The 24,543-nt window shown below is 43.4% G+C and overlaps 2 protein-coding genes across 2 annotated transcripts in view; one reads left to right on the top strand and one right to left on the bottom strand.

Annotated features, from left to right (window-relative positions):
- Positions 1–1,850: 1,850 nt before the first annotated feature.
- LOC144728479 (matrix metalloproteinase-19-like) lies at positions 1,851–11,847 on the top strand. The gene is given in 10 exon segments (XM_078607973.1): positions 1,851–2,045; positions 2,404–2,477; positions 3,153–3,322; positions 4,018–4,236; positions 7,389–7,634; positions 8,248–8,373; positions 9,516–9,686; positions 10,534–10,661; positions 11,233–11,505; positions 11,507–11,847. Coding segments are annotated over 10 exon segments (1,623 nt in total). The 5' UTR covers positions 1,851–1,922; the 3' UTR covers positions 11,600–11,847.
- A 1,378-nt stretch (positions 11,848–13,225) lies between these two features.
- The window catches only part of LOC144728474 (band 4.1-like protein 5), a 44,168-nt gene continuing 32,850 nt past the window's right edge, over positions 13,226–24,543 (bottom strand). Inside the window, exons 17-25 of the mRNA XM_078607959.1 lie at positions 24,396–24,496; positions 22,745–23,122; positions 21,459–21,520; positions 20,646–20,750; positions 19,981–20,089; positions 19,486–19,560; positions 17,556–17,606; positions 16,418–16,563; positions 13,226–14,806 (exon numbers count right to left, since the gene is read on the bottom strand). Of these exons, the coding sequence (XP_078464085.1) occupies positions 14,731–14,806; positions 16,418–16,563; positions 17,556–17,606; positions 19,486–19,560; positions 19,981–20,089; positions 20,646–20,750; positions 21,459–21,520; positions 22,745–23,122; positions 24,396–24,496 (1,103 nt within the window). The 3' untranslated portion in view covers positions 13,226–14,730. The remainder of the gene's footprint in view (positions 14,807–16,417; positions 16,564–17,555; positions 17,607–19,485; positions 19,561–19,980; positions 20,090–20,645; positions 20,751–21,458; positions 21,521–22,744; positions 23,123–24,395; positions 24,497–24,543) is intronic.

Below are 24,543 nucleotides of genomic sequence, written 5' to 3'. Positions count from 1 at the left end.
CACTTTAATTTATAACTGTTGTGTGAGTGTCCTTAATTCTGTATGTGTTCGTTGTGTTGTATATGACTCGTGATGATTGGAATCCTTTGACCTGCTTTATATACATTTGCTGAATGACCTTGAAGGGTTTTTTTTATCCTTGACATTTAATTGAAACTACTGTGCGAGGTTGCTCTCTGAATTATTTATTTGCAGATGTGAAATTTCATTGTTGTAAATATAATAATGATGATATGTGTATAGTTGCCTCTACGGTATGTTATTTATTTAAGTTAAGACACGCGGCCCCAATGCAAGTCTATATTTTATCACCCTTGCAATAACACGTAACATTTCTTGTGAAAATAAAACCCGAAGTTTTAACAAGTGTCCTCCTTGCAACTTGTTTGTACGTGTTATGCACACAGGATCAGATTATGCAAACAAAAACAAACTAAAATTGTCAATATGCCTAGAATTTGTGAATACCATATATGAGTGATCAACACATTTTCAAATGGTGTTGTTGAAAATGTCCATTATCAAATGCAACGAGTAGAAATTCTTATTTTATTATTTATACATTCTCAATTACACAATTTCCCATCGACAATGCATAGACAGTGCTATTCTCCCAGCACTGCATCGCTCTCTTCAATTCATACAAATGTCTTAAATTCTATGGTCTGTAGGGTATAACATTCCCCATGAGTGTGCCGTATTTGGTGGTGGCTAGGCATACACCTGCAATTCAACAATGTATGGGCTAATATCATCTATCCCTTCTTTATGGGATAGAGTGTTGTCCCTTTGCATGCACGAGTTTCTCAGTGCTCCGATTTCTTCCCAAACGTATAAAACACCCACTATTTAGCTGAAAACATCTACATTTATAAAGGACTGCAGAGCAATTTTTAGCACCGCCTCATCGCCTGGCAGCATTCCCAGCTTGTCTGTGCATCCTCGGCGATTGTGAAATGTTGTTTTGTATGAACGACGCGATGTAAAATTATTAGATTTTTGTTTAGACATTACATTCAGACAATGAAAAGAGTTGCAATTAAAATTTGCCTGTGGTGTGGGTTCCTAATCTGGCAAATTGTTTGGTGAGACCGCATTGGCAGTTGTGCACATGCGAAAATAACAAAAAGCTTAACACATTTGTCAACAACACTGCTTTTAAGAGGGACAACAAATAGCGTAATAGGCGACATTTCTGGCAATGTGCCTTCATAGCCCATAAATAGAGAGTTTGGAGAGAGTGTTGGAGATTGGCCTATGCATACAGGGAAGGGTGTCATGTGGGTGAATGCTGGTTATAAAATGCAGTAATAAATGGAGCAGTCGAGGCAGTTGCTGACGGTGGTCATTTAGTCTATTTGTTTAAACAGTGATACGTGTCTGAAGCTTTGGGGACAGCCACACAACACAGTGGAATACTACAACTGGTTATGAAGCTGTAGATACTTTTACATTCTAGATTTGAAGTTTTCGTGACTGCAAGGATCCATACTCTTTGGTTCTTTCGGTAAAGTCACGTAGGTGAAAATAAAAATAGTAATAAAATAATAAAAATTAAATAAACATGAAAATAACTAACTACTTTTACATATAGCTGAATAGAAAATGAGGAAAACATTTCAGGCGTTGGGCAGACCAGTGGGTCAGAATGTCAAATATGAGGATAAATTGTCCGAGCACAATAACAACAAATAATAAAAACAAACTTGCAGTAATAATAAACCACCAGTTACATGTGGAACTGAGTCATTTCCAGTTGCCCAACTGCCGATGTGCCTGCGGTGTTTTTGAGGATTACCAGGGGGGGGGGGGGTCACGTGTGATGCGGTGGGTGGCTGGGAGCGCGCGGTAATATAAAAGGGCACATGCTCGAATAAGCGAGCGCCTGCCAAGCGTCGAGTTGAGCCTATATCGCAAGCACGATGCTGGGGTTGTCCCAAGCAGCACTTCGCATGTGGGCTCTGGCCTGCATGGCCACGTGCGTAATCATCAACGTGTTGTCTCAGGATCTTCCGAGCAGCACCCCGGATGCCAAGCAGGCCATGGTAGGTGCCACCCATCCTGCACCATTACACGAATGCGCCACATATTTCAACTTTTAATTGACATTGATTTACACCATTGGAACCTCATTTGCCAGTAAAAATATGATAATTGTTTTTTTTACCCTTCTATCTGGCAACAAAACTGACACCTTTTTTTTACAAGGAGTCATGTTTACATAGACCACAATACCTGCAGTCATAATGCAAACAAAAAACATAACTCTGATAATGTGCACTGTTTTTTTGCATTATGGCTGCAGGTATTGTGGTCAGATAGAAGGGTAAAAAAAATAATTATGACATTGATTTGTTTGTATGCGTGTGTTGCTGCTATATTATATGTGCGTGTGAATTTTAGGAATACTTGCAGAAATTTGGTTACATATCGAACGGAAGAATCAGAGTCGAGAATGAAATGGAGAAAGCAATCAGGTACTGTGGTATTTTTGTCTGTAGTTATATGCACAACTCTAAAATCGGAAGATAATTTTTTACTATATGCTGGCTGCAGAGTGACCTGCAAAAGGTCGTCAGGGTAGTTGCTGACCAATCTGAGTGGGTTTTTGAATACAGTATTTGAGCCGTGTCTTTTTTCAAGTGCCTTAAATGTCCATACCTCTGGAAGTGATGTATGATCTCCATTATGAAGTAACTATGACACAGTGAGCATGGCCATAATTGCCATACACAGAGCTGCAAATCAGAGACCCAGCGTGGGCTATGCATCATCCCTAAACAGCAGACGTGGCCGCTAGAGATCGGTGAAGAATGCACGATTAATCAATTTCCTGACAGCATTTGGATGCAAAGGTGGGCATGCACAGCTCATGTGCCTCAGCCACCAGGCGTGGGCAAGGCCAGGCGCTAACAGAGTGGTAGACAATGAATAAATCACTTGCGCTATGAAGAATGGGCATTCACTGAAACGTCACGCGTGATATATTTTCCCTTTGATGGCCGTGTTATTGACAAATGTGTGTTTAATTGTTTATTGTACTCCACTGCCAAAGCAGGGAATCAACAGTTCGTGTGGCGGGCAGTGGCGTCCTGCTGCCGAGTGTATTTTTTTTCGCCTCTTGTGCCCTCGACGTGTCGCCCTGCACGCAGTGAGTTCCAGCAAATGGCAGGACTCAGGGAAACCGGCCTGCTGGACGAGGACACCGTGGCGAAGATGGCACAGCCACGCTGCGGGGTGGGAGACACGCCCAGGGACATCACGTTCGCGTGGAATGGGGATGTGAGCCGGAGGAAGAGGTCATCCGGTTACACGCATAGTGGTATACCAGACACGCAGACTTGCATTTTGGTTGCAAAAGTGTATGATTGAACAATGTACGGCACAACGTTGTGATATCGCACCTGATTAACTACTGTAATGACGATTAACGATTTTGGCGGAATGCTTATGTACTTCTCGTTACGTTCGTGCAACGAGAGTGGAACAAAAGGCTGCTGCTTTCAGCGGTGCGATGCCAATGATGAGCACGACAACGAGGACGTGGCCACCGGTAACAATGATGACGATGGTGGTGGTGGTGATCATCACGATGACAATTATGATGATGGTGGTGATAATCACAATGACAATGATGATGATGGTGGTGATCATCACGATGACAATGATGATGATGGTGGTGATAATCACGCTGACGATGATGATGGTGGTGAACATCACGATGACAATGATGATGATGGTGGTGATCATCACGATGACAATGATGATGGTGGTGATCATCACGATGACAATGATGATGATGGTGGTGATAATCACGCTGACAATGATGGTGGTGGTGATAATCACGCTGACAATGATGATGATGATGGTGGTGGTGATAATCACGCTGCCAATGATGATGATGGTGGTGATCATCACGATGACAATAATGATGATGGTGGTGGTGATCACGCTGACAATGATGATGGTGGTGGTGATCATAACAATGACAACCAACCGCCTCTTGTTTCGTCTCAGGGGGCCGGTGGCGAAAGACGACCCTCGCGTACTACTTCCTGAACCTGACGCCGGACCTGAAGGGGAACGAGGTGAAGAAGATAATCGCGCGCGCCTTCCGCGACTGGAGCCGGGTGACTCCGTTACGGTTCTACGAGACCCCGAACTTGCACAGTGCCGACATCCACATCAAGTTCAGCCGCTTGGACCACGGAGACTTTGCGCCCTTCGATGGGCCGGGTGAGCATGAGCCACGGCCCCTTCTCATGACCCCCACCAATACCAATAACCCCGTCATTCGGCCTGTGCCCGGCTGGATGCACTTTAAGGCCACGTGAAGTTGGATTAACGACACATTTACGCGATCAACCCCATAAAACCTTTATTATGAATAATATTGGTCGCGAAGGCGGACGGGTTAAACTGAATATATAAACGACTTGTAGGTAGGGTAGAGAACATATGGTGATGTCAACACCGCCACATGCTTTCCCGCCCACTCGCCAGGCAGCCAGCCAGCCAGAAAAACTTTTTGTAATACATTATAGCAGTACGGTAATGGAACTGTTTATGATTTGCACAAAATAACTGGGGCGTTTGTATGTCGTTGTCTGAGGCCACCAGCAAGCCTGTATCGCACACTTAGAAATCAGGGCTGGCACAACAGAGATGCGACTAAAAACAGACACATTTTAAACGTCCCGGGTTTTCTGACGACATTGGTATGAAATCCTTCATACTGCATGAACAATTACATTCAGGATTGTGAATGTCACACAGTATTTCAAAATATCCATGATCACATTTTAACGTCTTGAATGACAAATAATCCAAATCTTTTGTTTTTCTGGGAATACATTTGGACTCGGTGAATCTTGGACAGCTCCTGAGTATAGAGCTCAGCCAGAGTGGTGGAAGAAATATGAGGTCCATTTCCAGATGAAGTACGTTTGGAACATTGAATTCATGAAGAATACAATTGCTTTCTCTGAAGTTGGATATCATCGATCCATGCATAGGGCAAATAATAACATGTAACAGACACAGGATAAAAATGTTACGTTTGAGTTTGCCATGGGGAATTGGAAATGCTTTCATGGAAGAACAATAATGGACATAAAAACATAGGAAGAGAAATGCTTGAATAAAAAAAAAGATGCATTATTTATTACTAAGACTATGACGAATTAGACTTATTGATAGCATATACGCCAACATAGACAGTAGCCAAACTAGGGGTGACCAAGAAGGCGATGGAGTGATGAAAGAAGTGCACGTTTTGGAGGGAGATAATTGTAGCCGGAAATGACTGTGGGTTGTGGTGTCAAAATAGAAAGGCCTTCATTAAGCATTGAACTGAAAATGGTTGATACTCTGGACACATTCATGGCTACACTTTATGTGTGCATGCATTAGCAGTGAAATGACTCACCTAACAACCCCCTCCCCTACCCACCCCCAGTAGTTTGATGAATTGTCGTGACTTCGAGTCATAATTTGATTTAGTGTATTTTTTTACAATGTGGTGAATGGTAGCGCCTCTTGTGGGTGCAAAGGTTAAGTGAACGATTTTCACAGTATTTTAATGGACAAACATTACCGTAATTCTTACACTGTGAAATCAATAAATAAACTATTTGTGATCAGTTAACGGTGATCAGTCTATGAATGCACAAGCCCCTACCATGAGAATGTGGCATTTCCATTACTAGCCCATGGCCTCCAAAGGAGACGAGTGTTGACCAACTGTTTGTATTACTCGGTATAAACGTTATCTTTAACTACCTTACACCTACACCGCGTTTTGTTTGGCAGTGAGCAACATTTTCACATACTTGGGTGCCACTGGTGCAAAGGGCTGCTTATCAACTGCGCTCAGAACACAGCTGTGGTCAGTGACTTTCCCAGTCACCGTGACTGTGTCGTCGTGAGGATGACATTACCAATATCATGTCCCCTTTATAAGGCATCAAGGTTTTGAATTTTGAAATTTCCTCCCGATGTTCCGCTCATGGTTGCATCATGGTTGCAACAGTTTCGTAAAGGTTGTATCATTTGCATCATGTATAATAATTCACAACGTGGTATTCTGGGCACACAAGAGGCATTTGCATTATAATCCTCTGCTAAACCCAATTCTCCGTTATAAGTCACGACGTTTCTTCGCCACTTCAAAAAAGCAGTATACCATGAAGTCAGTTCTCATTCTACGTATTTTAGAGCTTTTCTTTGTTCAAAATGTCAACTACATACTCCCCAAAATGTCCTCAAAAAGGAAACAATGTTACATTTCCGTCAGTATCTTGATGTTTATCTGCTCATAAGCAGCGGAGTGCATTTGGAAGAAAGCGAGTAATTCTGTAGCAAAACAAAATAATTCCAACGTTGCCCTGTGTTCATTTGCCAACGGCGAGGCAGGCAGTGCTTTTACGCAGGCCCTTATTCAAGTCGATATGTCTAACACATGAGTCACCAGCCCTTGGATTCACTCAGCATTGGCCACTAGCATAATCAGCTTTTCATTACTCACCTCCCTGTCACGCTCTTAAACACACAGCCCCGTATCCATTTATTCCTCCTGCTAATTTAAATCTCTCCAATTCACTGCTGTCTGCTTAAAAGGCACCCAGAGCTAATCATTGAAAGGAAGGTTAAATATGATTGATGAAGAATATTTTTACAAAAACCGATCTGCCTGATGACATGATGAAAAGTACAGCATAATTTCCTTTCACATAATTGTTAAATACCATTGGCAAGGTAATGGCTATGGCCATGCGTGTAACTTATATACAAGCATCAGAGTTGTGGAACAGCGGTTCATGCATTGAGCCACACTCCCTGCAACGTGGGTTCCAATCCGGCCCACGACACACATCAGTGGCAAGTGTGGTCTGTCCCTGTGGTGAACCTCACATAGGATAGCTCACTCATACATGATGACCTGATGGAGTATCTAAAAACTTTCACTCAGAACACAAAGCTAATCAGGCATGGTGCTGGCCATACTGGACTTAACAGATACTTCTTGTATAGCATTTGCCTCTTTGGTCTTTTCGGCTTACTGTGTGTGTGTGTCGGAGCGAATCCAGCCAACTGAGTTCCATTCCTGGTTGCCTCTAATATCAGCATATATTTTTTCAAATATTTAAAATTCGAACCCTAGCGCCAGCGGCACGCAATAACCTACTCTTGCAAAGCAGATTGCACGGTATATTGTTATCTTTAATACACGCACCTTAATGATTTCGGGCTACCGCTGGATTCGAACCGTGAACCGCTCCAACAAAGCATCGAATGTGCTACCACTAAAGCCATGTCACCCCTAAAACCGTGTTCTCACTCCATGTACCCCTAACCACCGCCCCCCCCCCTCCTCTTCTGCTGCCTAGGCCGTGTGCTTGCGCACGCGTACTTCCCTGAGGACGGCCGCGCACACTTTGACGAGGACGAGCAGTGGAGCGAGGGCACCGCGCAGGGAGTGAACCTGCACATCGTGGCGGCGCACGAGTTCGGCCACCTGCTCGGCCTCGGGCACTCCAAGGAGCAGGCGGCCCTCATGGCGCCCTTCTATATGGGATACAGACCCAATTTCCGTCTGCACGCGGACGACATCGCGGGCATACAGAGCCTCTACGGTACACGACTCGGCAAGCGCCCCGGCACCGCTACGCGCCGGGTAGCGCAGCGCGCACCGCTGCCGCGCTCGAGCGCACAGTGGATGCCACACGGAAGGAGGGCGGACGAGGGAGCCGAGCGGTCAGAAGGTGTGAGGTGGGAATAGCATTGTGAGATAGTTCCAAACCGGACCATCGTGCAATGCTTATTCTCTTAGGTGGTGGTTGTGGTGGTGGTGGTGGTGATTCCTGGTGTATAACTTGACACTAAGGGCGCATTTTCACAAATCTATGTGCAAATTGATATGTAGCTCGTGTCTTTAATTACTCTCACATCGAGTTGATTATGACATGATAATCAACTGGATGTATATTAAATGAAAGAGGAAGGGAAGAGTTGTAAACCTCGTTTAGCAAAACTACTGCGTGTGTACTGCTCATTTGTAGAATCCTATCTTGAATGAAATCGGTTCTTAGCAAGTCACCAGCATTGCTGCAAGCTTACTTGTTGCAGAGAGATTGTGAAAATACAGCCTTCTGTTGCCAACGAACCAGGTGTGGCCCATGTGATAAGATGTCCTGACAAGGCTAATCTGGGTTTCGGTATATGTGTGTTTACATGTTCATCGGTCAGGTCGCAGCACATCAGTGTTGGATGGTGGCGATTATGATAATGATAAGGAGCCAGCTCCTACAAGAAGCCCGATTCCCCATGACATCCCGGACCCATGCACTGCTCAGCTGGACGCTATCACCATGGGTATGTGCAGCAGTGGTGCTGGCCCATTGGGGGCCCACGAGTAGAATTTATTTGAGGGGGGGCCCCCTTTCAATTCTAAACCCCGAGTGAGATGACATCACGATATAGCCAAGAGACCGAGATGGAGTGAGATGAGAGAAATGTAGACAAAAGTGGCAATGAGATGAGACTGAGATATAGCAAAAGAGAAAGTTGTAGGCAAGATACAAAGATGGAGTTGTATGAGATGTACAGGCAATATGGGTATGAGAGAATAATGAACTTTCTTATGTAAATCAGCGTTTTATGATTTCAACTTCAGATGACATTTGAAAGACAATTCTGAGTCTTGGATAACCCCAAGACATATGAAGTTGCCAACCTGCTCAATAAGGTTCGAGTCCAAAGCCACAGCGTGCATCGATGGTGAGACAGGTGTAGGGCATTATGGGTGCAGATCCATATGGAGTGTAGACATCACATGGCCCACAACACTCTTTAAAGGTTTACCTCGGAGGACACCTATGCTGCTTTCACACCCTTGGGCTCACGATTCCACCCGCTCAAGCTTCTGCAAGAGGAGACACCCATGACAGCTTTTCTGACAGTTGACTCTATCTGTAAAACATATACGAAAAGTTACATGCAAATCCTACACATGCAAATCCTTTAAATGTCACGAGACCACAGGCCATTGTAAAGGTTTAATATCCATGGTTATTCCAGATGGTGAAACAAGTGACTGTGGAGCTCAGACAAGAGACATCGTCTCGCTTTCCCCAGAGAGGCACCGAGTCGATCGTTATCTATAACCTGAAGCGCATGCATGCCAATCAGAGGTCGCAACCGGGTACCCGATACCCGTACCCTACCCGATACCCGGCTACCCGTACCCGGCTGGGTACGGGTAGCCGTTTGCGACCCTGGTGCGGCCTGGTACGGGTATGGGTAGGCCGTGAGTCACTGGTGAGTAGCCGTTTGTCACTCATTTCGGGTAGGGTACGGGTATGGGTAGGGAACGGGTACCCGTACACGGCTGGGTACGGGTACGGGTACCCATTTGCGACCCTGGTGCGGCCGGGTATGGGTACGGGTAAGGAATCAAAACCCGTATGCGACCTCTGATGCCAATTAAAAAAACACTCATGGTTGCGTTGGCACAGGACCGGATGAGAGGACGTACGCGTTCAGCGGTGCATACTGCTGGGTCGTGACAGACACGGGCGTGCAACAGGGCTACCCAGTTGCGACCAGCAGCCAGTGGCCAGGCCTCCCCGCCGGACTCAGCGCCGCCGCGCACTCCAAGCGCACCGGGCGCACCTTCTTCTTTGCAGGTTTGCATTGAACCATCGTCGCCATCATGTTTGAAAAAATGTAACGATGACGTCACCCTGAGGCTGCTCTATTTAAGAACGGAAGCAACAGGAGAGCTTCACCATTCTTGCCCGATGAAGCTGATTGTAATTATCAGCGAAACGTCGTGCTACTCAAATTTAAAATGCTGTTGATCCTCTCTTCAGCACACCGGTGGGCTAAAGAAGTGAATTATTTTGTCCTTTGAAAACGTGACACATGTTTTACTGTTTGGCCGTGTCGGGTGGTGGAGGGTTACGACACATAAATAACGCGATCTGACCCAAAACCCTATATTATGAATAATATTGGTCGCGAAAGCCTACGTGTTAAAATGTTTGAAAAATAAAGTTCATATTCACTCGACCGTCCCGTCACTTGGTAAGACGTTGGTGGCCATAGATCTCCATGTTTTCCTGGTCTCCCATCATCGTCTGAAGCATTTTTTTTTCCATTGAGACGACTCCATTATTTCATGTTATCAGTACATTTATTTATCCTCCTTTTGCTCTTGGTCCATGTAGGTGTGTGTAAATACCTTCTCACAGTGCGCATAAGCCAAACAACTCACTCAAAATTAAAATGTTTTCTTCTAATATTGTCTATTGACTCATGCCTAGTCTTCAACATTGCTATAGCCTCTCTCTGCATTAAATACACTGCAGATCATATACGCTCAATATATTAGCTTGTTAAACTACTATGTGTTAATATATGTGAGAAACTGTCTAGAAGCACAACTATGACAGTCATCTTTCCCTTATGTTCAGGCTGCCTGTGAATATTTGATAATTTTTGGTTACATTGATTTGTCTCTCCCCAACGCAGGGAACAAGTTTTGGCGATACCGTGGTTTTGCAAGTGATCCTGGATATCCCAAGTTGATGTCCAGCACTGGGCTTCCCAGCAATGTCGATGCAGCCCTCATCTTTCGGGGCAGGATTTACGTGTTTAAGGTCTGTGAGGCATGCCTGGGAAGAAACAAGGCCATGCTATTTCACATAATTAAACTGCTGTCTGGACTTTCTCAGGCTTAGGCCTTTGTGTATGAATTAACGCTAAATTTACAATTCATGCTAGCCGTGTATACATTAGATGTTTTGTTACATGAGTGCTTACCACAGCCAGTGTTTGTGTATTCAAGGCCATACATTAAGGTGGCAGGGTGGCGCAGTGCTAATGATTGTGCCTTAATGCAAGATTCTGGTGCCTTTCTGTGTAAAGTCTGTGTTCTCCCCCTGTTCTACATGGGGTTCCTCTGTGTTCTGTTACCTTGCCTTAGCTAAAACACAATCTAACTGGTACTGGCCAAACATCCCAGTGCTGAAAAATGTACCTGCATTATTATTCAATTTGGATTGCGCATAGCGATATCGTCCCCAAATGCAAAAAGTGTCTTGCAATTCGGTGAGGATTTCGTGGGGAAATGAGCATAATCAAAATAATAACAACACTTTGGAGACGTGATGCATCATGGATTGTGCACTGCACAAAAACCATGGCGATGATGTTGTGCATGTCCTGCAGGGCGGCGAGTACTGGCGCTGGGACGAATTTCAAGAGCGAGCCGTGCCCGGGTACCCAAGGAAGATGGCAACCACGTGGCACGGCGTGCCCTCGTCCCCCGACGCTGCGCTCACCTGGCGCAATGGCCATTCCTTCTTCTTCAAGGACGGGCGCTACTGGCGCATCGATTCGCATTCGCGGCGCACGAAACCCGGCTACCCGAGGGATACGGCGGCCGTCTGGATGGGATGCTCACGTTCCCTCAAGCAGCACGATGTCGTTTGGGATGACGTCGGGGACGACGATGGTGCATTGGGAGGCTTCGGCCTCGATGAATTCTCTCGGGAACAGAGGGAATCTGACAATGGCTTTTGAGGGGGGATTATGATTTTGATTTTAATTACCATGATTTAATACCACGCTTTTTAATAGAGCACCATTAATCAGCGATTCTGACGTGATTTTTTTATTGTAATTGATCAATTTTATACAAGTGATTTAAAAAATAATTTCCGCTGTACGCTCGGTTAAAAACATGTGAATAACATTTCATAAACACTGTTACCAAAAACATGTTAATCCGACGTGCTATTTCACTGCTTCCTGAAATTAATTAAAATGTATCATTTAAACACTTCTATGTTTTCACAACTATATGAACTGAATCCCATTCTCGAACAGTCGTACTAAATCAATTTGTGGGTTTAATATAAAGTTGAAAGCTACACTGCTATTTTCAGTGAATTTTACACATATATTGCATCGTATATTCATCAAACTTGGATTTCAGTTCCCTTTTGCCTTAAAAATACCAATAAACCTGGGTAGATACCATGAAACAGAAAAGTCAATGGCAGCCTTCCCCATTCATAAATCCCCTGTGCTATGGTGCCCCACAAGCTCTATCATCAGCCTTCTGCTCTTCTCAACATATTTTAACTTGGCAAAATCATCTTCAGCTTTAATGTCATCCATCTATTCTGTGATGATAAAATTCCACTTCTGCATCACCATTTACTCCATTAACCCAACCTCACTGTCCACTCTCATATACTGCCATGACACATTCTCATCTTACATGGTTACTAACTTCCTTCAGCTAAAACGTCTCGCAGAACCGAAATACTCCATGCCTTAGCGGTCGCGTGTTAGTCACTTGTTGCAGGGATTCACAGTTCGAAACCCAGCGCCACAATCATCGCTGGAGGTGTCTACTTCACAGTCAAATTAGCACAGTTGGCTACATACAGTGCGAAATAAGTTCAACATACTAACAGTCGACGTTAAGGATCTATTGACATCCTTTGCAAGACTAGGGCGCTCTGTGCCGGTGGCAGGGTCCAAATTTTGGAAATTTGAAATTACCCGCAAATTACTCATTTAGGATTATATATGGCACGCATCGCCTCCTACTGGCAGATTGATTCACAAGGTTACTCTTGCAAATCCTGATCCTGATCACTTGATTTCTCACCTGGTTTAAACAAAAATAAACGTGAAACTTGAACTCCTTTAGGGTATCCTCAAATTTCTCATTTCCAAAATCTATATGATGCAAAATGCTGTGAACACACCCATAAGGTAAGCACAATCACCCTAATAGCACAATGCCTCCGCTGGCTACCTTTGCAATATTGTATCAATATCAAGGTTGCATTCCTTTTCTGCATGGACCCTGCCTATCTCTCCTCTCATCTCACTATACTCCCCTCCATGAACTCTCCTCCCTCTCCACTCTCATCTCACTCTACTCCCCTCCACACACTCTCCAGTCAAGTAACCAACGCTTTCTGTCAATGCCTCCAGTCAACCTTTTCTCAGTGGGAGGTCACTCAGTTTCCTCTGTTGTCTCCATGGTCTGGAACTCCCTTCCCCCACTTGTCTGTGCTGCCCTTGTTCAAGGCTGAAGGCCGTATTTCCTCTGCCTATGTGACTGACTACTGTTAAAAAAATGCCTGAGCATATAATTGAGTCGAATTCTCCTTCGCCAAATGAAAAAAACATTAAATCCCACTTTATCTGGAACCATAATATTTAATAATTCATTTTTAAAGCAACTACAGTGGAAATTAGTGATACAATATATATATATAAAAAAAAATAATTATGCTTTACAGTAGATAAACTGAACTTGTGATTAACATAGTACACAAGCCATAGGTACAATGTGCATTAGAAATACATAACACTTGACATTTATAAAATAAGTGATTTTTCGAGGGTACATTTTCGTATAAAATCACATTTTCTAAAAGTGCATTGGACTAAAAACATGTGTGTGCTATAAAGACTATATTACAAGACAGGTTAGGAAAGATACAATCAATGGAGTTAGAAATGTTTCAAACTTAGAGTTGAATAAAATTGAAGTGGACATGTAATTTAAAATTAGTAATCTTCAAAAGGTAGTAACTTTCTCTGAAAAGCCCAAAAACCTACTGCATTTACAGCCAATGGCCACGAGGATTGTGAACTCGAGAAAAAATTGCTTCAAACATATTCGCCACAGTTCAGTTCAGGAATGAATCCAATCGAAGAATGACGCTCAATCAGTTTTGTGCTTCTTCACATCTTCTGCTAACACAACAACTTTCATTTATAAGGCGCTAAATCACATAACCAAACACCTGGAGATGTCGCAAAACGCAGCTGTCAGAAACAAGCTGCAAGTGCAACTCACTATAAGTGACATCAGGTACATACTTCTATATGTTCGAATGTTACTTAAATAACAAAAATCATATATTTAGAGAATACGAACTACAGGCGATTAACACAAGCTTCACCTGCATGACATTTTCTAACACAAATACCATTTAACACGACCTGTAATTATGTCAGGCATTCTTAGATTGACCTTTTGAGGGCTATTTGTCAAGGTGGACTGAGGCAAGTAAATGATACAGCTGTCGTGGCTGTGACGGTACCACCTGAAGACGGAAGCTTGTGTTGCCTCCGAAACGTCGTGATTTTTATTTTATTTTACTTTTTAATGTTTTTACCTACGTGACTTTACCGAAAAAACCTAAGAACATGAATACACACTTGGGCAATACAACGAGGCTCTATCACTTCTTCAGTCTCCCAGACCTGGTGCAGCTGTTCGTGTGATACACACCACAAACAAACAGCAACATCGACATATGCCCCGCAATTGAGCAGTGATGAATAACAAACAAAAAACTCTTGAGACAATGGTGTTCGAATAAACGATGACACCAATGGAGAATAATCGGGACAGTTTGATCTACAAATGAATGCTTTTCCATGGAACCATGAGCAAGTAAAATTTACCCGAGCATTGCAATAGGTTTGGGTAATTAAGAGCAATCCACGTTGTGCAGGTGGAAGCAGTTTTCGTCACCAAAAAAAAGCAATTATCACTCGCCCATAGGACTGGAGAAAACGTGTCCTTTTTTTACAGTTAATTTTAAAGACTTCTAACACTTTTTGGAAGGCATAATTATCGTCAAGCAATGCGCCAAGTGAAGGGTCCGTGTCTTCGCCGCCTCGTCGATGTCACAGTTCCGTAGTCAGCAGCCTCCTCGTGCTGGTAGAGCCAGGCCTGTCCCGGCCACTGCTGGCTTCAGAGACCCTGCAGTGAAAACCACACATATGTCAAGTATGTATGCTGATATTCTTAGGTTGTTTCTATAAAGTTGTCTGTCAAATAAGATGGTCCAAATAAGTGTAGTTAAATCTTTTTTGCATGGTTAATCACATCTTTCCAACTGAGTAATCAACTATTACAGGTTATTGATAGACAGCCAGGCTTGTTTTACCATGTTTAGTTGTTTCTTTTTTCACACTATTGTTATGTAGGCCAGGCTTAGTCACAAACCGTACCTCTCCATAACAAAGGCTCAGCCTTTTGTTATTCAGTCTATTCTTAGTCTTAAGCCTCACCTTACCATATTAATAAAAAGTGTGCCGTACTTGGCCCTTCCCCTCTCCAACCATTATATATACGGAGTTGTAGCTCTTGTAATCTCTCATTTACTTGATACAGCTGTCGTGGCTGTGACGGTTCCACCTGAAGACGGAAGCTTGTGTTGCCTCCGAAACGTCGTGATTTTATTTTATTTTACTTTCATTAATTTTAATGTTTTACCTACGTGACTTTACCGAAAAAACCTAATAATATGAATCCTTGCAGTCACGAAAGCTTCAAATCTAGAATTATGTATGCTGAACTTATTTCACACCGTACATAGCCAACCGTGCTAATTGGAGATGTGCCTTCACTACAAGCGGGCAGCTCTTTAGGAGTTAAAATAAATAATTAGTACATTTGGCATTTGTGCCACGATCATAGCACAAGGCTATCATGAAGGTGCTAAGTTTCACAGACAGGTAGTCTGCCAGTAGTGGGTAATGGTTCTACGTGATTTGCCCATGTTACTAATTAGCAGTTAATTTAAAAAATCCAGCAAATGTAACCATGACGCCAGCACACCTGACCTACTTTATTTCAAATAACGTAATTTGGATATTTAACATCCATTGTGAAGCAGATGGCTCATGGTTGATACACCCCCTGCATTAACGACGGTGGCTGTCGAGCTTGAACCACAAACCTCGACAAAAAGCAGTAACCAGCCACGTCAATCGGTTAAAACACAATGTCACTGATAATATCGGTCAACACCTGCGATTTGAAGACTTGCCAAAATGTGGTGTTGTGGTTAAATATAATAATTGATTATTCCCTTGTCTCGTTATGACAATCCCTTTTTATTCTATAATTTTTTTAATCTTGTTTGTACAGTTTTGTCCACTCAATTAGTCTACATGCAACATTAGCATATACATTGTATACATTGCACATAATCGGTTCTCATATGCACCATTCAATGTGTGTATCATGAGCTTAAGAATCAACTTTAACCAATAAAATCGTTGCATCACTGAGGAAAATGCATGGCCACGCTGTCAGTGACGATGGTGGTAATGACATGAATGATGCCGTATGATAATGATCATGCCAATGATGATGTGGCGGCTGCTGATGTTAATAACCAGTGATGATGTGGAAGACCATCATGAATATACTGCTGCTGGTGATGATGATAATGATGATGAGGTGGCTGCTGCTGCTGTTGATCATTACAATGATGATGATCGGGATGATTGTGAAGGTACTGCCGATGTTGGTGATGAGAACGCCACTGACACTAACGGTGATAATCATGGTGATGCGGGTGACCTGGGAGGGAGTTCATGGACAGGGTCTTTCCCGAGCATCGCCGGGATGCTCCTCGTGACAGGGCCAAAACTTGTCTCGAGCAGCACGGCGCTCCGCATGCCCGGCTTGCATGCAGTCAGCGGCACACTATCCTCGGCACGCTTCACCTGAATGAACACACAATTGCAGCGAGCTTCAGGCTTTGGAAAGGGAGGTTGAGGTGGTTCAATAGCGCACTCAGCACCAGGGTCTAATTATAGATCTAAGTAAAATTTGTGAGATGTCTCAAAATCCTGGGTACTTTAATTACCTGATCAGAGGAAATTTATATTGATATTTTCACGTGATATACTCTACTGCCATTATTGAAGGAATTATTGACATTGATTTTCTGAAATGTATATACAGTAAAACCTTGGATTGCGAGTAACTTGGTCTGCGAGTATTTTGCAAGACGAGCAAATTTTTTAAATAAATATGAATTTGATTAACGAGCGAGGTCTTGCAATACGAGTAGTACGTGTATACGTTTTGTCTGCCGAGCGTCACGTGATCACAACTGATATACGAGTGCTTTGATATACGAGTGCTTTGGATTACAAACACGTTTCCGGAACGAATTATGCTCGCAATCCAAGGTTTTACTGTACTTAGTTAAAATACAGGGAAGTGATTTACATACAGTGCGATGAACTCAACTACGTAAGTTTGATTCTCAGCCACGGCTAAGATCATCCACCTCATACCCCCACCCCCTCAACCAATCAAAAAAAGTGTTTTTAGGAAAGGTTTTTGACCATTAACCACGTACATACTATAAATCAAATTTTCTGAAGGGCAAATGCCTTTCAAATACATTAATGCCTAGCTTTTTATAGACCATGAAAAGGCATTAGATTCAGTGGAAATTTGATGTAGTGGAACCTGATGCATTTATCCAAGCTTTCACAAATGGAGGGGTTAATAGAAATAAGTATATATAGATAAATGATCCAACCATTTATAAATCTTTTTAGTCATGTGAGCTTTGGTCAATATTTTTACTTTTTAATCGTTTGAAGCAGCAAAACAAGGCTGTGATTTGTGTATGTTTTTCAAATAAATATGAAGTAAACAATCAAAACAATTATATATTGGGTGGTTTAACTGGAGCGCCCACTGTTGCATGAGGAGTCAGGTATTTCACGAGGTTGCTGGGCACGTCAGGAATCTGAAAATGAAAACACTGATATTAAAGTGAAAAACACGAGCTGTTTATCTTGTAACTAACTCGCTCTCACTTTTCCCATTCCCAATTTGCTACTTCCCCCCCCACCACCTCCCCAATTTCTGAGCTCGGATCTGCAAAGTAACGACCGTCTTCCCTCTCATTGCACAATGCACACTTGTGACCTTGTTTATTGACCTGCAGGGAAATTGGTAAACATTTTGTGGATTTCATAAGTTGTATTGCGCAAAATAAACATGTGAATTCCTCTTACAGCCACAAGACGGGTGGTGGGTAAAAGAATTGGGACATGCGGTCACAAGCACAAACTTAACACGAGAGAGTTCATATATCTCTTAAGTCACAGTACTTTACTAAAATTAACAAATTATAAACGAGCAAGTTATCTAACGGAAATTAAATGGGTGCACGTGCCCTCCCAATGATCCGATCGAAATCAGGGATTTCGATCGGATCATTGGGGTTTATTAGTAATAAATCGGCATTTTTCGACCCCCACTGCCACTGTTTAGCATATTATTATGTGCCAGAGACTCTATGAGATGATATGACAATAGTCTGAGTCCATAATTGACAATAAGTAACGGCAATGCAGATATAAGTGACTCACAGAATTGTGCGCAGTTGCGTATACAGTTCACGATATCCCTGAAGGCAAACACCTTCAGCGAGCACGATGCTGACCACACACGGTTTGAATTCGACCCTCGATCGATGGCTGCGCCATCGCCGCACAAGCGTTGAATAAAAAGCAAGGGACAAGTCCTTACTCACTAACAACTCCTATCATTTTTCATTGCTGGAGGGGTTGCCCCCCACTACCTGAAAATCCTGGCTCTGCCATTGCCTGCATAGCAAACAGAACGTGGTGTGCAATGTGTACAGACCATCTGGACTCTGGATGCTGTCAAATGGACATTGATGAATCAGACATGCACATGCTTTTTCAGCACCAGGAGACCAAATCGCATTGCTTCCTCATGAATAACTCACTCTTCACAGGGCTCAAGAGTGTTAACTCAGCTATTGCAATCAACATATATGCGTACACACCAAGAAGATGCAGCCCACAATAAGGCTATGCACATGCACACTCATGGAAATGTATTAATTTCCAGCAGCAATTTTAACTTGAATGTGACTAATATCCACGTTGTTCCAATAAATTGCCACTTCCCCTTATTGATGGCCCTGGTTTACAGTTTCAAATCATGCACTCTTGAAAACAAAAATACGATATCAGGTCTAATTGCTGTACATTCATTATCATTGATTAGGATCACTAGCAATAAACTTGTTTGTAAGCAATTACCACTTGCAATAGATTTAGGCTGCAATCTCACGTGATCAAATTTTAAGTGTGCCACGCAAACAGTACTGTGACCACAAAGTCGCTCTTCTAAAAGGGAAATATATTGCCCTATCTACAGTTAAATACGCCCTCGAGATACATGCGACAAGATTATTGGTGGCGGCTATTAACGCTTTCCTATTCTGAGATGTCTGCAAGTTGCAGGGTGGGTCCCATTCACCCCTAAAGCTCGGAACGCAGCAAGCAGTTAGCACTAAATGTATTTAGAGAGGCATAGCGCCATTGTTTTTAAAGACATCGTACTCACCACAGAGAACTGTAGCGACACGACCGCACACTGTGATCGCTGGTGCCAAACTGTGCCACACGCCCTCCCACATGGCCTTGAAGGAGCCTCAGTACCGATAAGAGTACATGTCATCGGAACAAATGACATGTACTTTAACGGAACAAAAACTGAATGGGAAAGCGTTAACATGCCGAGAGATAACTTAGGGGACACACCACCCACGCACATGGGCAAGCGTATACATGTATCTGCAGACGCACCAGAGGTGTAGTGTCGCTCACATCCACGAGTGTCTCCACTGCCGAGCCCAGGAGCCTGGGGTTTAGGAAGCTGGGCTGGAAGATGGAAAATTTAGGAATAAGCAAATGTACTCCAACACCCCCCCCCTCCCCCATTCTTATCTCTTTTGGATTACAACTCTAATTACTGATGTAAACGCCGGTGTTGTCCCCACTCAAATAGCAATTAGTTAGTGCTCATTCCCAAATAGGTCGATGAACCAGTGGTGGGAATTCCATATGGCATGGGTCAGTCACTCCATAAGGTAACTACTATTGACCTCTCAAAAATCATATTTTATTAATGCAAATGGTATTATGGGTTTGCGACAACTCACCCTCCCGGGATTGCAAGAGGATTGTGCTGTCATGCTCAAACAGTAGCTCATCCAGCCGTTAATAAATTATGAAAGCCGGTTTAAGGCAGCAGTGAGAGTAAACAGATTCATAATACACATTCTTGGGCACGTTCTGTACCAGCGGTTTTGCTGGGGTGCTGGTGATGATCGGCTGGTCTGCCAGGTTGATGCAGCCGCTGCCTCCATTGGGGACAGGCAGTTGGCTTGTCCCATCACAGGTCTCATCGCTGGGATCACGTGCCAGGGGAGAGCCCAGACAGAGCCGATAAAAACATGTGGTCATGCACAGCGTGGATGCCCCACCATGCAATGTAATCCATTCCTTTAACTTAAATAAGACCGCAGGTATCAGTTTCAAGCACAGCAGCAGTGATGAGATGTAACTTTACACATTAAAACAAAGTCACAAGACTCAAACTGATTTAGATGGTGCTCATCCAAATCCCAGCTCTACAAGGGCAAGCCTCAAGAATGAATACATTTAACACACGTGGATGATGGGAGGCAGTTGCTTGTCTCGTTTAAATATAATATAATGCATGTTGTTTGTAGGCATGCCAGACAGAGCATCAATGTTTAACACGTAATTAATTCTTACCACAAGCAGAACACATTGGGTGTATTCCTACAGTTTATTTGTTCAATGTTTTCCTCTTCAATGCCTTTTTAGATAAATAAAAAGTGGGGCTAATTTACAAACTTAGTCCTCAATATAATCTATCGAATTTTCAGTCGTTTAGAATTGCACTGAGTAAAGAAACAGAAAACAAATGGGACTCTTACGTGATATGCTGGCTTGGGAATTTGCTCTTTCGAACGCCGTGGCCAGACTCCTCCGTGTCTCGTGCGCCCGTTACAGGCAGGCTGCTGTGTGCTGGACCTAGACGGCTGAAAGAGCACGCAGACAACTCGAGTTGGACAATACGAATTACCTTAAACTCTGCCATTACTGGATACATGTGAAGTTACAAAAGTATATCGATATGTATAAAACTGTATATGCTTGCATGCATGTCATATTTATAAATGATCCAGAAGAACACTAGTAAACAGAGTGGAAGCACATGGACATCCAGAATAAACACCTAATTCTAGACCCAAACATCGCTCTTCCTGGCTTTGAGATTCCTCGAAGACAATGCTGTTGCCATCGACCGCATCAGAAAACCAACAGGTGAATGCGTACATCTCCTTGATTTGTGGAGATTTAAAGACAATCCACAGTGCGACTGTGGCCATGCAATCTAAACAGTAAACCACTGCAGTCTACGCTCCTGCAATGCAGGAGTATAAAGACTACACAAAATCTCTCCTGAAGACCTCTCGTGGCTAGCAGACATTGGCATTTAGCTCCTGAACATATCGGCACACGCAAGAATAAAAAACTGCACTGATAAATGCACAATCACTCAAACGGAATGAATCACAATAGTTTTTTTTCCCACAGTATAAATGTATAGATACATTAATTACGCACACAGTGTACTAACCATAACTCCACAGTGCCTCCGAGTGATGAATGGGTAATGAACGAATCAGAAATGTGTAGACAAGCAAGAGGTGGCTGCCCTCTGTAGCCTCCCGTGTGCATCTCACCGGAACGCTTCCCCTTGGTCATGCGTGCTCCGACGTGAAATATTCATATCATCCTGCGTGACCTGAAAGGCAATAAACAAATAACTAAACAGGCACTAAACCATGACCATTGTCACTTATGCTATTACGATGATACATATGTATAAGCTATGTTGTGATACCACAGAAATTAAGCTTTTAGTCATACAGAGAAGAGCTTTGCTGAATATGAAACTGTATTTTCCCCGAGAGAGTTGTGATCATGATGTTTGGTCACTTTCCCAACGAGGGCTATTACACACGAGGTTAAATCAGTCAATTCTAGATTTGAAGCTTTCGTGACTGCAAGGATTCATATTCTTAGGTTTTTTCGGTAAAGTCACGTAGGAAAAAAATTCAAATTAATAAAAGTAAAATAAAATAATATAATAAAATAATATAATAGAATAAAATATTTTATTATATTATTTTTATTTTACTTTTATTAATTTTAATTTTTTACCTACGTGACTTACCGAAAAAACCTAAGAATTTAAATCTGTCAGTAGTACCTGGCGACTCCGTGTATGAGAATAGATCAACAACCTTTGCTGTACTGCCATCTACTGGCCAACTCATACCACTCAAGATGTATGTCGAGGCACAAGAAGACAGAATAAGAATATTTATTTAGACTGGAGGAATCCGATGAGCTATAAAGGTATTTTTGACAGATGTCCAGTTGGAGCGGGTCAGAACGTTACAACAACAAAGAGTACAAAAACACGATAGGAGTGCAAAGTATAGAAAAGGTTAATGAATCACTGTAGAAACATATGAATACAACTAAACTATTGTATCTTATCAGGTAAAGCCGACTGAGCTATTAAGCTATTTTCCAGAAGTGACCTGGTCACCAATGACAGCTCAACAAAGTGGCTTGTCAGTCTAGCAATCCCTTCTTCAGAATAACAAAATAATAACCAATGTCTTCTTAAAATATCTGTCAGTCCATGTCATTTTTCTAAAGTATTTCTTACACAAGCCATGGATGAGAATGCAGACTTTCAGCAGCAATGTTTCAATACAAGCAAACCCTGAACTGGTTTCGAAATACACCGTCTCATCAGCAGAGTCAGGCTTGCCTGAATCAATTCTGGTCAACTGTCGATTATATAGGCAAGGCCCATCCCCTTGCTTTATGGCGTCTAAGTTCGACAGAAAATTCTGGCTTACAGGTGTGCACCACCACTGCGTCTATTGTGCACACTGCTGCAGACTTAAGAAGTGTGAAGATTGTGAACCCACGTGGTCACATGCCACCGCACCTTGCCACTCTCACGCAGCACGGCCTCCACCTGCGCTTTCAGGATGTTGCTCTTGAGCGACGGGTCCAGAGAGAGGCAGGGTGCACCCGCCCCTGGGTTTGCAATGAAGAGGCCAGGGGGAGGCCAGGCTCCCGCCGGCGAACAGAGCAGAGAGCTGAAGGCGTGCGAAGGGATGGGACTGGAGGGATTGGGCTGCACCGTGCGCGAGCCGTCTTCGTGCCAAGTGTCGGAGGAGGCGGCCTGGATGGTGCCTTGGTTGGTTGAGGCACCAATGGTCACCGACGAGATTGGGTTGAGGTTGGACAGAGGAATAGAGGGAGAGCCCGAGGCTGCTGGGAAGGTGTTCAAAGTCTTTTCTTTTAACTTCACCTTATCCACCTGTATGGGAATCCAGAGACATGTCCATCAAACACCACTATGGTGCAAAATCTTTGCAATACATTCATGAATATGTTACCTTTGGTATTTTATGATTCATGACCCCTTTGCAATTCACGCGAATTGTCAGAAAATGTGAGTTGCAAGTTCATTCAAGAAACGTTTCTATTTAAATATTGAAATGCATTGCAGAGCCAGGGGTGGCTACAGGGGAATGACTGCTTACAGTCCATACAATGTGCTGTATATAAATTTAACGCAATACATTTTCGCACGCACAATTCAGTACATGTATAGTGTGCAACAACAAACATTTTACTTTGCCCACCATAAATTAATGCATGGTAAAGGTCTCAGTTAGCAGAGGTGAAGACTTATAAATGAATAACTTTTCAGGTATTTTCCTTTATGTTAATTAACAAGAAAAAAAAAACATGAATCATTGATGTTACATAAGGTGTTTTTGTTTTCCCTCCAATTTTGATTTACATGTGTAGTGTACTAATTTAGAGACACGAGTAGGAGGCACTCTCTCTTGTTTATTCCAGCCTTCACAGCCATAGGGGATAACTACATATTGAGTCAGGACAGCCAACATGCTGCCAGACCCACAGCTTGAATAGGGCGAAGATCGCAATGACGACGGCATGACGAGTTCCACTCCAGATGGCAGCAGCCCCGACTGTGAGTCGGAGCTCGCCTTTAATCCTCCCCAGCGTGGCCAGGCTCCGCCCTCGGCCCCACACCCCTCTGGATCCCCCAGAAGGCTCCGTGCCTCACCCACACGTCTACATGGTATAATGCGCTGCTACCCACAATCCAATTTACTACCAATCTCCCAGCGCCACGCGCCACAGTGACTAATTCAATGTCACTACACATGTACTGAGAGATCTAAAGTTGGCTTCCATTCATAACTTCTCCACCATGCAAAAACAACATCCTGATAGCACGAGATGGCTAATGATGGAATGAGTAGTGGCTGGTATTTGTGGGTCAAAATGCTTTCTGTTCAGATCTCAACTGGAGGCCAAGTGCCTCCGGGCCATGGTTTAACTCGGTGCGACCTGGCGTCACACGCGTCCTCGATCCACTCGCGTATGAGACCACTCATACCGCAGCGGTACAGTGGGATGTGTAGGACAAACGGCACGCAATACTTTCCGAATGCTCTGACAAGACATTTGCATATTCCATTAGGCTGGTGGAGCACGACTGGTTTGGTAAGATTATTGCCGGAGGCTGGGAGGTGGGGAAGGGTTGACAGCAGTACCGCCAGGTTGTTGACGTTAATGTCGAGTGGGTTGCGGGCCGGGCGCGCTGGACTGTTCTCAATCTCAAGCTGCTTGAGGCGTGCAGCTGCCTCCTCGTAGCCTGACTCCACGGACACACGGACGGGCGGACACACGCAAGCACACACA

The sequence above is a fragment of the Lampetra planeri genome, chromosome 2 (assembly GCF_965212315.1).
Source record: "Lampetra planeri chromosome 2, kcLamPlan1.2.h2, whole genome shotgun sequence".
In the NCBI taxonomy this organism is placed as follows: Eukaryota; Metazoa; Chordata; class Hyperoartia; order Petromyzontiformes; family Petromyzontidae; genus Lampetra; species Lampetra planeri.
Note: the sequence above shows the minus strand (reverse complement) of the source record. Positions and strands in the feature narration are given on the sequence as shown.